Source organism: Barbus barbus, assembly GCF_936440315.1.
Source record: "Barbus barbus genome assembly, chromosome: 8".
NCBI lineage: Eukaryota > Metazoa > Chordata > Actinopteri > Cypriniformes > Cyprinidae > Barbus > Barbus barbus.
The window spans coordinates 2,724,071-2,738,755 of NC_136736.1; the positions used below are offsets into that span (position 1 = coordinate 2,724,071).

The window sequence follows — 14,685 nt, forward strand, 5'->3', positions numbered from 1 at the left end:
GAGAGTCTCAGAAACTAAATAAGGGTTGTCCAAGAAGCCGCAAGATTTGGTATATCTAGCGACAAAGTTTGCATAAGTTTGCAACACTGTGCATCTCCATTTCTCCAAATACGGGCTAGGCCATGGGTCAAACAGAAAATGCACGCTGTGTTACTCGTGCAATAATAAAATTAGTGCTGTTAAAATGAATTTTTGTTCAAATTTAAATTTTGACAGCCCTAATTTATTTACTCATTTATTTAGCCACTATGCTTCAGATCTCAGTGTAGCAAGTTTTTGCATAAAATTTCAGTTGTATTTTAATTTTCCCCCAGGTTCTCCTGCAGGAAGCCCGGAGAGCAGTGACAACAGCGACACACATCACAGTGGAGGAAGTGACATGGAGATGGACGAGCCAATCATGAGCAGTGGAAAACGAGGGCAGCAGAGGCTGTCGGACACGGAGGTAACACATTTTCCAAAATATGATTTGTAAACAGATGTCACTGAGCTCCATTTGAGTGGTTTTTGCCGTTCCGCAGGAGTCTCTGCAGGGCAGTTCAGACGAGACGGCCAACAGCGGCGAGGAGGGCAGCAGCAGCGGCCGCAGCGAGGCATCCAGCAACGAGGCTGGATCCAGCCGAGCCAGCCAATCAGCAGGTAGCCCAGGCAGCGAGCTGCACTCCGACGACATGGCTGACAGCGAGGCCCTGAAGGAAGAGGAAGAGGATGAGGAAGAAGAAGAGGACGACGATGAGGATGACGAAGACGATGACGAGGATGATGAAGATGACAGGCCCGCCGTTGCCTCCGAGGGCAACCCTCAGAAAGAAACCCGAGACACAAGGGAGCCGTCTACATCAGAGCTGCGCAAACGCAAAGCCGGCGAAGCACTCGGAGAGGTCCAGGGTCCTCCGCAGCGACCCGGAATTCCACCTGGCATTCCTGGCTCCATCGCCTCCACTCCAGGACTTTCCAAAACCAAATCCATTCCCTTCACCCCTGAGGCAGCCGCTGCCATGGTAGCCTCGCCTTCCCTTAGGATCCTCGAGCCGTGCTCTTCTTCATCCGTGTGCCTGGAGGGAACGTCGGGAGAGCAGGTTGATCCCTCCTCACATTCCCAATCCCAAAACCCCCAGCAACCACAGCAGGGCAGCACAGAGATGGGCTCCTCACACGGAGCGTCTGTTTCCCAGGAGCCGCCCTGCATGCCTCGACCGGCGGACTTCCTGACGGAGGCCATGGGCAACGAGCTCTTTAACTGCAGGCGTTTCATCAGCCCTCAGCAACACCATCATCATCACCACCACCATGATGGGTGAGGCTAACTCTTTAATATGATATTGACATTACCTCTGTTCCAAAACCTAGAAAGCATCCTGGCTATCTACATAGGCAGCATCCTAACTGCAATGGAACTTTTTGAGATTGCCTGCTCAGAGTAGGTGTCTTAAAAGGTTGCTTTGATGCCTTAAAGTGTTGCCTAGGTAGACAGCCATTGTGTCTTCTGGTAACCTACTCTAAACACAAACTTTCACTCTCCACAGTCACATGGTGGAGGACATGCTGAGCGCCGATGACGTGAGCTGCAGCAGTTCCCAAGTCAGTGCCAAATCCGAGAAGAACATGGCGGATTTTGACGGAGAGGAGTCCGGCTGTGAGGAGGAGCTGGTCCAGATCAACTCGCATGCTGAGCTCAGCTCACACCTGCAGCAGCATCTGCCCAACCTGGCCTCCATATACCACGAACATCTGGTGCAAGGTACATACACATCTCCTAAGACTGCTGCCACAGTGCTAGGATGTTCCGGGTGGTTTCTAGGGTGTTGCTAGGTTTTAAGTTGTTTCTAAGTGATTGTTAGAGTGTTGCTCTATGACAATTAGCATGTTCTGGGTGATTTCTAGGGTGGTGCTAGGTTTTTAAAGTGCCCCTATTATGGATTTTTGAAAATTACCTTTCATGTGTAACACAGCTCTAAGTGAATGAAAAAAACCTGCGAAGTTTTAAATCTGAAAGTGCACCGTGTATAAAGTTGTTGTCTCTCAAAAGAAAGAGTCTACTCTTAATCATTGAAACGAGCCGTTTTTAAAATGAATTCCAAGCCGTTTCATGTTGACGTATAATCTGTGTTAAAGCTACAAAAGTGATTTTTCTCTGTTTTGTTGTTTGATTAACATTCACGATCCTGTCACAGAAAACCTGAGGAACATTAAACTGCTGTGAACCAATATAATATCAATTTACTTTCTTAGTTGTTTACCTTCACCTAAGCCAAAAGCAACCGTGTTTAAAAGGATACTTGCAGAGACATGTATTTTTACATAGTTTTGCGTGTTATGTGTCATTTCAGGCACAAATAGATGTGGAGATGAACAGAATTCAGTGTTCACGTGCATCTGCGTGGCTCTCACCGTCTCAAGAGAACCTATTATAATCAGTGATGCTGTCTACACTGGATACGGCGCGCACGACAAATCCCAGAGAGTAAATCCCTAGTTCTTTTTATGACATACTGATACAAAGTTCACATGATTTGCAACGGTCGCTTTTTTTCGCGTCTAGTGTAGACAGCTTCTAGCTGTTGCGGCACGGGGCAGCGCGCAACAACAGCTGTCATGAAAATGATCAGTATGCTAAGCATCGCACATCCTGCAATGTGACTATCGCGGATATGCACATTACGATATTGAAGCTGAAACGAATCATGCAGCCCTAATCTATGAGTTTTCTAGGGCGTTGGTGTTTATATGATGGCTAGAGCAATTTTCTGTGGTAATTTGGGTGTTCTGTGTGGTTACCAGGGTGTTGCTAGGTTTTCGATTTTTTTTTTAAGTGGTTGCTAGAGCGTTGGCCTGTGATAATTTGAGTGTTCTGTGTAGTTTCTAGGGCGTTGCTAAGTTTTTAAGGTGTTTATAAATGGTTTCTAGAGTGTTGCTCTGAGGTAATTTGGGTATTCTGATGGTTTCTAGGGTGTTCTAAGTGGTTGCTAGGACATTTCTCTTTTGAGTTGTTGATTCTACGGTTCATTTACTAAAACTCAAATTTGATTTTAAACAAAAGTCACATGATAGTTTCTGTCTGATGTTCTGCTCCAGGTCCAGCAGTGCACAAACATCAGTACTCTGCGAACGCGGTGACCGACATCAACCTGGACAACGTCTGCAAGAAAGGAAACACCCTTCTTTGGGACCTGGTCCAGGATGACAATGCGGTATGTTTACCTCGCAGCAGACTATTTAAAGTATTTAAATTTTAGATTGCGATTCTCATGTTGATGTGTTTCTGGTGTTGTCTTGGTGACTAGATCCACCTATCGGAAGGCTTGATCAATGAGGCAGAGAAGCTGTTGTGTTCTCTGGTCTGCTGGTTCACTGACCGTCAGATCCGCATGCGCTTCATCGAGGGCTGTCTGGAGAACCTCGCCAACCACCGGTGAGACCATCAAAGAGATGTGAAGTGCTGTAGGAAATTGCTGAAGTGGTTTGGGTTTTTCTAAGGTCCACTAGGAGATATTTGATTGTTTCATTTCTGCTTGCGTTCATCAGGTCAGTGGTGGTGTCCTTGCGTTTGCTGCCAAAGCTCTTCGGGACCTTCCAGCAGTTCGGCTCCAGCTATGACACTCATTGGATAACCATGTAAGAAACTCCGCCCACCATTGCTAGCCATGTTGTTATTAAATGGAACTTAAGAGCGTTTTACAGATCGTTTTATGCTACAGGTGGGCGGAAAAAGAGTTGCACATGATGAAGCTCTTTTTTGATGATCTGTTACACTATATCCAGGAAGTGAGAGAGCAGCACCACAAATTTGCTCTGTAAGTTTGGTGTCTTATTTCTATATTACTGTTCAAAAATTTGGCCTCGGTAAGATTTTTTTCTGTGTTTTTGAAACATAATTCTCACCAAGCTTGCATTCATTTGATCAAAAATGCAGTAAAAAAACTGTAATGTGGAATATTATTACAATTTAAAAGAACTGTTTTCTGTTTGACTATATTTTAAAACGTAATTTATTTCTGTGATCAAAGCTGAATTTTCAGCATCATTACTCCAGTCTTCAGTGCCACATGATCCTTCAGAAATAATTTCAATATGCTGATTTGCTGCTCAAGAATAAATATTTTTTTCAGGATTCTCTGATGAATAGAAAAGAAACTAAAACTTTTGCAACATTATAAATGTATTTACTGTCACTTTTGATCAATTTAATGCATCCTTGCTGAATAAAAATCTTAATTTCTGTAAGAAAAAAAACCTTTTGTCTGAATTGTGTGTATGAAGTGCTGTGTTAACACTGTGTTTCAGGTACAGTCACAGTGCAGAGGTGCAGGTGCGTCTGCAGTTCCTCACCTGTGTGTTCTCAACGCTCGGATCACCTGACCACTTCAGTGAGCATCTCTCTTTATCTCACACACCGCTGCATGTAAGAATCACTCTATATGTAACTATATGAATATCCTGCCTGTGTGTGTGTGTGTGTCAGGGTTGAGTCTGGAGCAGGTGGACATCCTGTGGCATTGTTTAGTGGAGGACTCTGAATGTTACGACGACGCCCTGCACTGGTTCTTAAACCAGGTCCGCAGTAAAGACCAGCATGCCATGGGCATGGAGACATACAAACATCTCTTCCTGGAGAAGGTCTGGCCACCGTATCATTGAAACACATCTTTTATACAGTGCGTGCAGTGAGAATGAATCTTTCATCGGCTGGTTCTCTCTCTCTCAGATGCCTCAGCTGAAGCCGGAGACTATCAGCATGACGGGCCTCAATTTGTTTCAGCATCTGTGTAATCTGGCTCGGCTGGCAACCAGTGCCTACGATAGCAGCTCCAACTGCGAGGTTCACAGCAGCAGACCTCAAAATCTTGCCAGTTTCTCTCCATGTATTGTCCCTGACCGTTCTCTCTGTCTTTCTGTAGTTGTGTGGTATGGATCAGCTGTGGGGAATCGCGCTGAGGGCTCAGTCTGCAGACATCAGCCGTGCTGCCATCCAGTACATCAACTCCTATTACATCAGTGGTCAGTAAACACATAATTCATAACCATTAGACAATTACAATTTTATAACCTCTCAATTTTCATCATCAAATCGAGATTCAAAGCAGTTTGACAGTATTAAACCAAGGAACAGAATATGTGATTCAAACTGCAAAAATTAGGCAAATCCAAATTTTGCTATAAATTAACTGGCAGGACAGTAGTGTCATTATTCATTTCAAGTTAGTTCAGTATTTGTTCGTTTCAGTTCAGTAACCGTATAAAGTTAATTCATTATGAAATGAGTTCAATTCAGCTGATGTCAGATCAGTGTTGATTTAGATTAGATGCAGAAACAAACATTTTTGTTTTTAGCTTTTAATACTGCTGGACATTTTAGTTTTTTTAAATTTTACCTGGAAAGTATTGATTTTGAATTGTATTGTTATGTTGTAAGCAGGGTTATTATCGTTAAATAAAAATATTAAAAGCATTAAATAAATTATAAGCTTTAAATAAAGCAGAAATAAAATCTAAATAATAGATGGAAAAAAGTGAACAAAAATTAATGTTGCCTGGAAGTTAATAACTGCAAAAGCTAAAAGAATAATGAAGCCTAAATAGTAATATTAAAAATATAATAAAATTAAAATGAAAGCTAAAATGATAAAAATAGAAGATAGTTTAACTTATTAATTTTAAAGGGGACCTATTATGCTCCTTTTTACAAGATGTAAAATAAGTTTCTGATATCCCCAGAGTGTGTATGTGAAGTTTAAGCTCAAAATACCCGACAGATAATTTTTTATAGCTTGTTAAAATTGCCACTTTTAGGGTATGAGCCAAAACGCTCTGTATTTGAGTATGTTGCTTTAATGCAAATGAGCTGTTGCTCCTGGAGAAGAGGGCGGAGCTTCTTCTTTACAGAAAATATACTCTGTTTAAAAGTCAGTCATCTAATTGTACTGTGCATAATAAATGTGCATTTATGAATTACACAGATGGGGAGCACGGCAGGATAAAAATAACAACATAGCTGGTCTCATGCTATCACAAACTTTATAAGTTCCACTCATGATTATGAGCTCAATAAACTCAACCGATCGACTCACATTGCTTTCATATACAACTTTTAACCAAAGTTGCTTTTTCCCCCTCGGTGACGTGAACAGAGGGAGAATCTGAAACAGCTCATTCTGAGAGACTGTTTATGATTTTTTTAGATTATAAATAAATTGGTGGATTTTTAACATTATAGGCTGGTTGTTTTCACACACTGCGGCCACACAACTGTGTTCAAACACCTTATAAAAGTGATGTTTGCATAATGGGTCCCCTTTAAAACTAAAACAAAATTAATAAAAACTATATTATATTAATAAAAATTAATATAATATTGAAATAACCCATACTCGGAATTCGTGCTCTGCATTTATCCCATCCAAAGTGCACACACACAGCAGTGAACACACACACACCGTGAACACACACCCGGGGAGCAGTTGGGGGTTCGGTGCCTTTTCTCAAGGGCACCTCAGTCGTGGTATTGAGGGTGGAGAAAGCGCTGGACATTCACTCCCCCCACCTACAATCCCTGCCGGCCCGAGACTCGAACCCGCAACCTTTGGATTACAAGTCCAAATCTCTAGCCATGACTTCCCAAATCTATGCCATTTGGTGGCATAGATTAAATCTGTAATTTGTCCCATTGGAGTCTGATGGTTGTGCTCTTTGTTTTGTGTTCTGAATATATGCGAGTGTGTAATGCGATGTATTTATTAGTGTATGTGACCGCAGGTAAAACAGGTCTGGAGAAGGAGCAGGAGTTCATCAGTAAGTGTATGGAGAGCTTGATGATGGCGTCTGCTAACCTGGAGAAAGACGCCCACTCCAGCCTGACCATCATAGAGAGAGGACTGCTGCTGCTCAAAACACACCTGGAAGCCTTCAGACGCAGGTACACACATTCAGTCACTGCCACTGCAAGACAACCGTGTTTACGTGAGAAATCTTGTGACATTTCTCCTTTTTCTGATATCAAAACGTAAACAGACATGTTAGTAACGTCTATGACCTTTCACCCTGTAAAACAACACAGTTAAGGCATTTACATGTGTGTAAACATACTTAGTGAGTCACAGTCTGCTCAGATCTGGTGTGTGTGTTCAGGTTTGCGTATCACCTGCGGCAGTGGCAGATCGAGGGCACGGGCATCAGCAGTCATCTGAAAGCTCTCAGTGATAAACAGTCTCTCCCGCTCAGGATCGTGTGTCAACCAGCAGGACTGCCTGACAAGGTACGCCGCCTTCATCATCATCTTCCTCATCACTGGTGTCTGCTCAGGATGGGTTTAGTAAAGCTTTCTGTGTGTGTGTGCAGATGACCATCGAGATGTACCCCAGTGATCAGGTGGCTGATCTGAGGGCAGAGGTCACGCACTGGTATGAGAACCTTCAGAAGGATCAGCTCAGCCAGCAGGCACAGCTGCAGGAGTTCGGTCAGACCAGCCGCCAGCAGGACTTCCCAGGTACATGCACACAGAAAACACACACACACACACACACACACACACACACTACTGGACGACTGTGACTCTATCACATCTCAACCTCAAACAGAATGTCCACTGACTCTGACTGTATGATGTATATAGCGCACAAATGCCCTTAAGCGCAAAAAAAAAAAAAAAAAAAAAAATCTAATGTATGTAAAATCTAAGGGTGACCCCGAATAGTCAAAGATTCAATGCTTTGATAGGAGGAGTCTGATTCAACTCAGTCGAATATTCACAGGGTGTTATGATCATGCCGTTTTGGCTATATGGGGGTGATCAATGTCTGATTTCACATAGAACTACCGATTTTCTCCCAACAAGTTAATATACAGCCTATTAAGATAATGCTGTAAATAAGAATCTGAAAAGAAGGAAGCTTTAAATAAATAATTTAACGTGCATGAATAAATCCAACCACCCCTATAGATTTAAGTTTCACTTTTCATAACCCATGACCGACAGAGGAGCATCCTGACGGCAGAGATTTAAAAGATTCATATACAAGACTGGATTTTTTCGATCAGGTAGGATACAAGTGATTTCAGAAACATTTCAGCCGGTTTATATATTGTGTATGTATTATTAATCTCATATAACATGCATGCGGTTGAATTGCGCTGCAGTAAAGCGCTTCATTGTAGCCTACTATATGGTGATTTTCTCTTCAGTGCACAGCGCGAGCACTACAAACAACAATGCAGAATATTAATAACTATGACTGGGACTGTCACATACACAGGGTTCGTACGGTCATGAAAAACCTGGAAAAGTCATAAATAAATATATAAAAAATTATATTTAATAAAATATTTTTGCACCCTCAGATTCCAGATTTTCAAATAGTTGTATCTCAGCCAAATATTGTCCTATCCTAATAAATCATACATCAAATTTAAATCATATTTATTCAGCTTTCAGATGATGTATCAATTTCAAGTAATTGACCCTTATGACTGATTTTGTGGTCCAGGGTCACATATGGCAACATTCTGTGAATTAATCAAATATAAGTTTTTGGGGCAATATTTATCTACATAGGATATTTACAAATAGTTTTTAGTAGTTTGGGGCAAAAATCTGCTAATAAGAAATGTATTTACTATTTTATATATTTATGAATTTGTAAAATTAGTTAACTTATAATCAGTCAAAAGTTCAAATGAATGTTCACATGGCAACATTTTGGGGTTTGACTGGTAAAGTCTTGATATGTTTGTTTATGTGCAGGTGGTCTGATGGGTCCGGTGCGCATGATCTCATCAGGACACGAGCTGACCACAGACTATGATGAGAAGACCCTTCACGAGCTTGGCTTCAAGGACATGCAGGTGACCAAACAAATCCACATACACCTGTGAACCCACAACACTAGACATAAAACGCTAAGAGACGTTTGTGTGTGCGGTCAGATGGTGTTCGTGTCTCTTGGCGCTCCGCGGAGGGAGAGGAAGGGCGAGGGAGTCCAGCTGCCGGCGTCGTGTCTGCCGCCCCCTCAGAAGGAGCACATCCCCATGCTGCTGCTCCTGCAGGAGCCCCACCTCACCACCCTCTTCGACCTGCTGGAGATGCTGGCCTGCTTCAAACCGCCCAGCCCCGACAGACCCCAGCACAGCACTGAGGTAACGCCTGGCCCCACGCCTCAGACCTGGTCCAGACAGAGTTAAACCAGAATCCAATCCAGTGTGTTTCCTCCCGCAGAGTGTTCGCTGTGAGGAGCTGCACCTCCACGCGGAGAACCTGTCTCGCCGAGTGTGGGAGCTGCTCATGCTGCTGCCCACGTGTCCCAGCATGCTCCAGGCCTTCCAGAACATCTCCGATGACACTGTCAGTCACATGACCCATGCTGCCCATTTATTCATTTAAGAGATTTCTAGAGTTTCTTAGCCTGAACATGCACACTGTAAAACCAGATCTTTTTGAAAACCAAGATTATTGGAGCATGTTTTATAATGTATCAGTCTATCCACAAAATTTCACATTTATTTCAACATATTGAAATTCATTAGCAGTTTTTGAGTGAAAATTAACATTAAATTAAATTTAAATTAAATATTTTTTTGGGACAAAACTGAATACATCATGAGAAATTTTATTTATTTACTAAATAATATATAATTTTATATATATTTAAACAATTCATATTTAATTCAATGTTAATCAAGTGAAATAAATTTTACATATTTATTTTGCATTAAACAAAGTTTTTAGTATACTGTATACATTATAATAAATTGTGTGCATGTCTCATTAAATGTTATATATTTTTTATACTTCAGAAATTAAAATTTCAAGATCTTTCTACTTCAAAATTCTAAAATTTCTGCTTCACTTTTATGTCAACGTGTCAAACATGTACTATTAAATCTGCTACTAATTTCTGAGTGAAAATTGTTCCTACATAAATGTTTGTTCATTGTACACTGCATAAAGTTTGATTTGTGCTCATCGTGACTTTAGGGATCTGACGGTTTGTGCTGGAAGGATTTGTTGAGGATCAAGAGCCCTCATAAGCTGCTCTACGCTTTAGAAATCATAGAAGCCCTCGGCAAACCCAACCGCAGGATTCACCGCGAGTCTACGGTACACATCCAGAATCTCATGCACTCATGCAGTCCTGCAGATCTGTAAATGTTCTCTCTTGAAACACGTGTGTTTGTATTTCAGGGCAGTTACAGTGATCTGTATCCAGACTCTGACGACTCCAGTGAGGAACAGATCGAGAACAGCAAGAACACTTGGAGTTGTAAGGTACAAACACCTCCTCTCACACCTTCACTGAAACTCATCTGTTATTGTGTATTCACGTATGCACTAGGTAACTATACTCATTTGAACACCAATATTATGGGTTTTGGTAAAACTGTTATGTGATTTGTAGTTGTTAACCTGTTTGTTGGAGTCCATGTGCTCTGTATAGTGTGTATTTGAGCTGGACGGATGTCTGTGAATAATAGACTGCACCTGTGTCTCTCCTGTAGTTTGTGTCGTCTGGAGGTCTTCAGCTTCTGCTGGACATTTTTAACTCTGCAATTTTAGAGCCGAAAGAACAAGAATCCTGGACTGTGGTGAGTGTCAAGAACACATCCGCATCATTCAGTCTATTTTCTTTTACTCAGCTCTGCCATCAGCTGGACAGCTGTAGATATCACCTCTTCTCTTCTCTTCTCTTCTCTTCTCTTCTCTTCTCTTCTCTTCTCTTCTCTTCTCTTCTCTTCTCTTCTCTTCTCTTCTCTTCTCTTCTCTTCTCTTCTCTTCTCTCTCTGCAGTGGTTGTTGGACTGTCTCGCGTGTCTGCTGAAGCTCATTTGTCAGTTTGCGGTGGATCCGGCCGATCTGGACCTGGCCTATCATGATGTTTTCGCCTGGTCTGGTCTCATGGACACACAGAGGAAGAGGGCGTGGCCAGGGAAATCCCGCAAAACCGCCGGGGATCATGGGAAGGGCCTGCATATACCTCGTCTTACAGAGGTGTGAATCTGCTTCTAAATGGATTTTTCTCTGCGTATGCTTGCTTTTTCTAAACTTTGAGATTGTCTTCTCTGTCAGGTTTTCCTAAGTCTTGTGCAAGGCACCAATCTCATCCAGCGGCTCATCAACGTGGCCTACACATACGACAATCTAGCGCACAGGTGAATAACATTTGCAAACACAAGCTCCTCACCCATGAGGATTCCTTTATATTTCACTTTTTTATTTACTTACAACTTTTCCTGTGTTGTTTTTTTTTTGTTTTTTTAACCCTTCTGTCTTGTGATTATCCTGCAGGGTTTTGAAGGCCCAATCAGATCACAGATCCAGACACGAGGGTAAGCACGTCATTGGTTATATATCTGTGCGTATTTCTACTTTTCTCTCATTATTGGTGATGTTTCATTAATATTTATTAATAATGTTCATGCAGTGACTCATTACTCCATGTGGCTGCTGGTGAGCTGGGCTCACTGTTGTTCTCTGGTGAAATCCAGCCTGGCTGATAGTGAACATCTGCACGACTGGCTCAAGAAGCTCACGCTGCTCATACCTGAGGTAAACGAATGAATTTCATTATTTTATCCATCTCTGAAATTAATTCTATTGATTAAGGTCACACAAGGACACTAATTAAGGTCACGTAGGCAGGGAACAATTATATCAACCAATAAAACATTTACATTTATGCATTTAGCAGACGCTTTTATCCAAAGCGACTTACATTACATTCAAGTTACAGTTTTTACATTTTATCAGCTCTTGCTTTCCCTGGGAATACCATAGCTATTCAGTTAAAAATAAGCTCTACCCTGTATTTCCACAAAATATTTTTGTGAAATATATTGAATATTCTGTGCAATGCATTTTATCCCAGAAGTTAAATGCATTGTGAATGCCATTTATTTATTTATTAATATTTCTATTTTGAAGTTAAATTTACGCATTTGGTAGAGTGACTTGCATTGCATTAAGGGTATATATCTTTTATGAGTTCATGCATTCTGTGGGAGTCAAACCCATGACCTTGGCATTGCTATCACCATGCTCTGCTGTTTGAGCTGCAGGAATGCTGTTTCGGATTGTATTTTTATCATATTGTCGTACTGTATCTGCAGATGGCGGTGCGTCAGGAGGCGTGCAGTGGTCTTTATAAGCTGTCTCTGTCAGGTCTGGAGGGAGGAGAATCCATCAATAGATCCTTCCTGCTGCTCGCTGCGTCCACACTTCTCAAGTTCCTGCCAGACGCACAAGCGCTTAAACCCCTAAGAGTAAGTACAAACACTGACAATGTCTATGTGCCAGTGTTATTTTAGTATTTAGTATTTATGTGTGTATATGTGTATAAAAATTTATTTAGATTTTATTTTTATATTTTTGTCTTTCATTTTAATTTTATTAAACATTTTTGGTAATTATCTAATGTTTTGTCAGTTTTTAAAAAAAATATATATTTTTAGTTTTTTTATATTTCTAAATGGTCGTTAAAAATTAGAATTCCATTTTTGAATTTTGATTTATTTCAGTTTTAGAAATGGCTTTTTATTGTTATAAATATTTAAAGATTATCTTTATTTTATTTATTTAATTTCTAATCCTTTCATTTTAATTTCTTCATTTTTAATTTCATTTTCATTTATTTCAGTACTTTAACATTTATAAGTTTAATTACGTTTTATTTTTGTTGTAAATTTTTGTGTTTATAATTTAAATATAAAATAAATTAAATTACATTATGGCTCGGTTTCACAGATGGGACTTAGCTTAAGCCAGGACTAGGCCTAGCAACTTTTGAGGTGTGCATCTTGAGACAGAACAATGGCACTGACATATTTTAAGATATGTAAGAGCAAGATATTTTCAGTGAAACCAGGCTTATATTTCTAATTTTAATTCTATTTCAGCTTTATATCAGTGAACACACAAATAGCTTTTTATAGTTTTAGTTTAAGTGCTGGCTCAGTGTTATATACCCATTTCTTTTTTGGGTGCACAATTCTTTTAAATGAGTGTATGTGTGTCGTTTCGCCGGTGCAGGTGGAGGATTTTGAGGAGGAGGCCATGTTTCGCACCGGCTGTAAGGAGTATTTCTGGCTGCTCTGTAAACTCATTGACAACATCCATGTGAAAGACGCCAGTCAGACCACCCTTCTGGACCTGGACGCCCTGGCGCGACACCTCGCCGACTGCATCCGCAGGTCAAACATGCTCCTTTTGCTAGGGATGACTGCATCAGGTTCCTTCTGAACCTGTAACTTACTCCTTCAGAGCGCAACCACAAGCAAACAAACTTTATTAGTTAGACTAGAGTGACATTTTAATGGAAAATCACCGGTAACATTATGCTACTGGAAAGTAATTGAGCAAAAATGCATCATTTATCTTTCTTTCAGTGAGGCCACTGGGCTTTGAGCATGTTGTTGTTTTTCCTCTCGCAGTCGTGAGATTTTGGACCAGCAGGACGGGGCGATCGAGGACGACGGTCTGACCGGTCTCCTGCGTCTGGCCACCAGCGTCCTGAAGCACAAGCCTCCCTTTAAGTTTTCTCGGGAGGGTCAGGAGTTCCTCAGGGACACGTATGACCTGCTGTTCCTGTTGCCCAGCCTGAAGGACCGACAGCAGCCCAAATGCAAGAGTCCCGCGGCCCGCGCCGCAGCCTACGACCTGCTGGTGGAGGTGGTCAAGGGTTCGGTGGAGAACTACAGACTGCTGCACAACTGGGTCATGTCACAGCACATGCAGGGTGAGCGCCACAACCATGAGTGTGTTGCAGTGGTTTTCTGTGGACATCTCTGACTTCCGTTGCTTTTAAATTAGATTTTTGGTAACACTTGATACAATAGGCTTCCTTAGTTAACCACATTCTTTAACATGAATTAACATTGAAAAATTATTCTAAAACATTAATTAATCATAGTTAATGTTAATTTCAACAAGTCTTTTTGAACTAACAAGGAACAGGTATATTTGTATTAACTAAGGTTCAGAAATGCTGTAACAAACATATTGCTCATTGTTAGTAAATGCATTAGCTAAGGTCAACTAAGGAAGGTTGTTGTAAAGTGTTACCATTTTTATTTTATTTGTATTGTTTTTTTAAATCCTAGCCCTTATTTAGATGTAGACAACAGCAGAAATTAAAGGTGCCATAGAATGCATTCATACAGTATTTTAAATTGTTCTCTGAAATCTACATAGAAGGTGTGGCTTAGGTCATTTTAGTAATTGTACTTAAATTTAAACTTATTTTAGTTGCCAAGGCAAAACTTCTCATTTTCATTTCTAAATAAATATATATATATATACACACACACACACACACACACACACATATATATATATATCATATTATTTTATTTCAGCCTAATTTCAATTAACGAAAACAATTTAAATTTTTATCATCACTAATAAATTCATACTTATGTATGTACACAAGCGCCTTAGTTTGATCTTTGGTGTTTGTTTTTAGCGTCTCATGCTCCATATAAATGGGATTACTGGCCTCATGATGATGTCCGAGCCGAGTGTCGTTTTGTGGGATTGACTAACCTGGGCGCCACGTGTTACCTGGCCTCCACGATCCAGCAGCTCTACATGATCCCAGAGGCCAGACAGGCTGTCTTTACTGCTAAAGTGAGTTCATAAAGCTGACGGTCAGATCTGATGAGATCTCTTTTCTGTTTGTAATATGTGTTAAAATGTCATTTA

At 40.8% G+C, this 14,685-nt stretch overlaps 1 protein-coding gene across 1 annotated transcript in view; it reads left to right on the top strand.

The window, feature by feature from the left end:
* The window catches only part of LOC306873880 (ubiquitin carboxyl-terminal hydrolase 34-like), a 50,263-nt gene that overhangs the window by 17,095 nt on the left and 18,483 nt on the right, over positions 1–14,685 (top strand). Inside the window, exons 13-40 of the mRNA XM_079423406.1 lie at positions 315–445; positions 522–1,297; positions 1,527–1,741; positions 3,076–3,191; positions 3,285–3,412; positions 3,526–3,615; positions 3,699–3,794; positions 4,285–4,367; positions 4,463–4,617; positions 4,706–4,819; positions 4,899–4,998; positions 6,754–6,913; positions 7,126–7,252; positions 7,336–7,483; positions 8,738–8,838; positions 8,920–9,129; positions 9,209–9,334; positions 9,968–10,090; positions 10,175–10,258; positions 10,489–10,575; positions 10,777–10,977; positions 11,056–11,138; positions 11,275–11,315; positions 11,411–11,535; positions 12,096–12,248; positions 13,015–13,175; positions 13,416–13,720; positions 14,447–14,610. Of these exons, the coding sequence (XP_079279532.1) occupies positions 315–445; positions 522–1,297; positions 1,527–1,741; positions 3,076–3,191; positions 3,285–3,412; positions 3,526–3,615; positions 3,699–3,794; positions 4,285–4,367; positions 4,463–4,617; positions 4,706–4,819; positions 4,899–4,998; positions 6,754–6,913; positions 7,126–7,252; positions 7,336–7,483; positions 8,738–8,838; positions 8,920–9,129; positions 9,209–9,334; positions 9,968–10,090; positions 10,175–10,258; positions 10,489–10,575; positions 10,777–10,977; positions 11,056–11,138; positions 11,275–11,315; positions 11,411–11,535; positions 12,096–12,248; positions 13,015–13,175; positions 13,416–13,720; positions 14,447–14,610 (4,403 nt within the window). The remainder of the gene's footprint in view (positions 1–314; positions 446–521; positions 1,298–1,526; positions 1,742–3,075; positions 3,192–3,284; positions 3,413–3,525; positions 3,616–3,698; positions 3,795–4,284; positions 4,368–4,462; positions 4,618–4,705; positions 4,820–4,898; positions 4,999–6,753; positions 6,914–7,125; positions 7,253–7,335; positions 7,484–8,737; positions 8,839–8,919; positions 9,130–9,208; positions 9,335–9,967; positions 10,091–10,174; positions 10,259–10,488; positions 10,576–10,776; positions 10,978–11,055; positions 11,139–11,274; positions 11,316–11,410; positions 11,536–12,095; positions 12,249–13,014; positions 13,176–13,415; positions 13,721–14,446; positions 14,611–14,685) is intronic.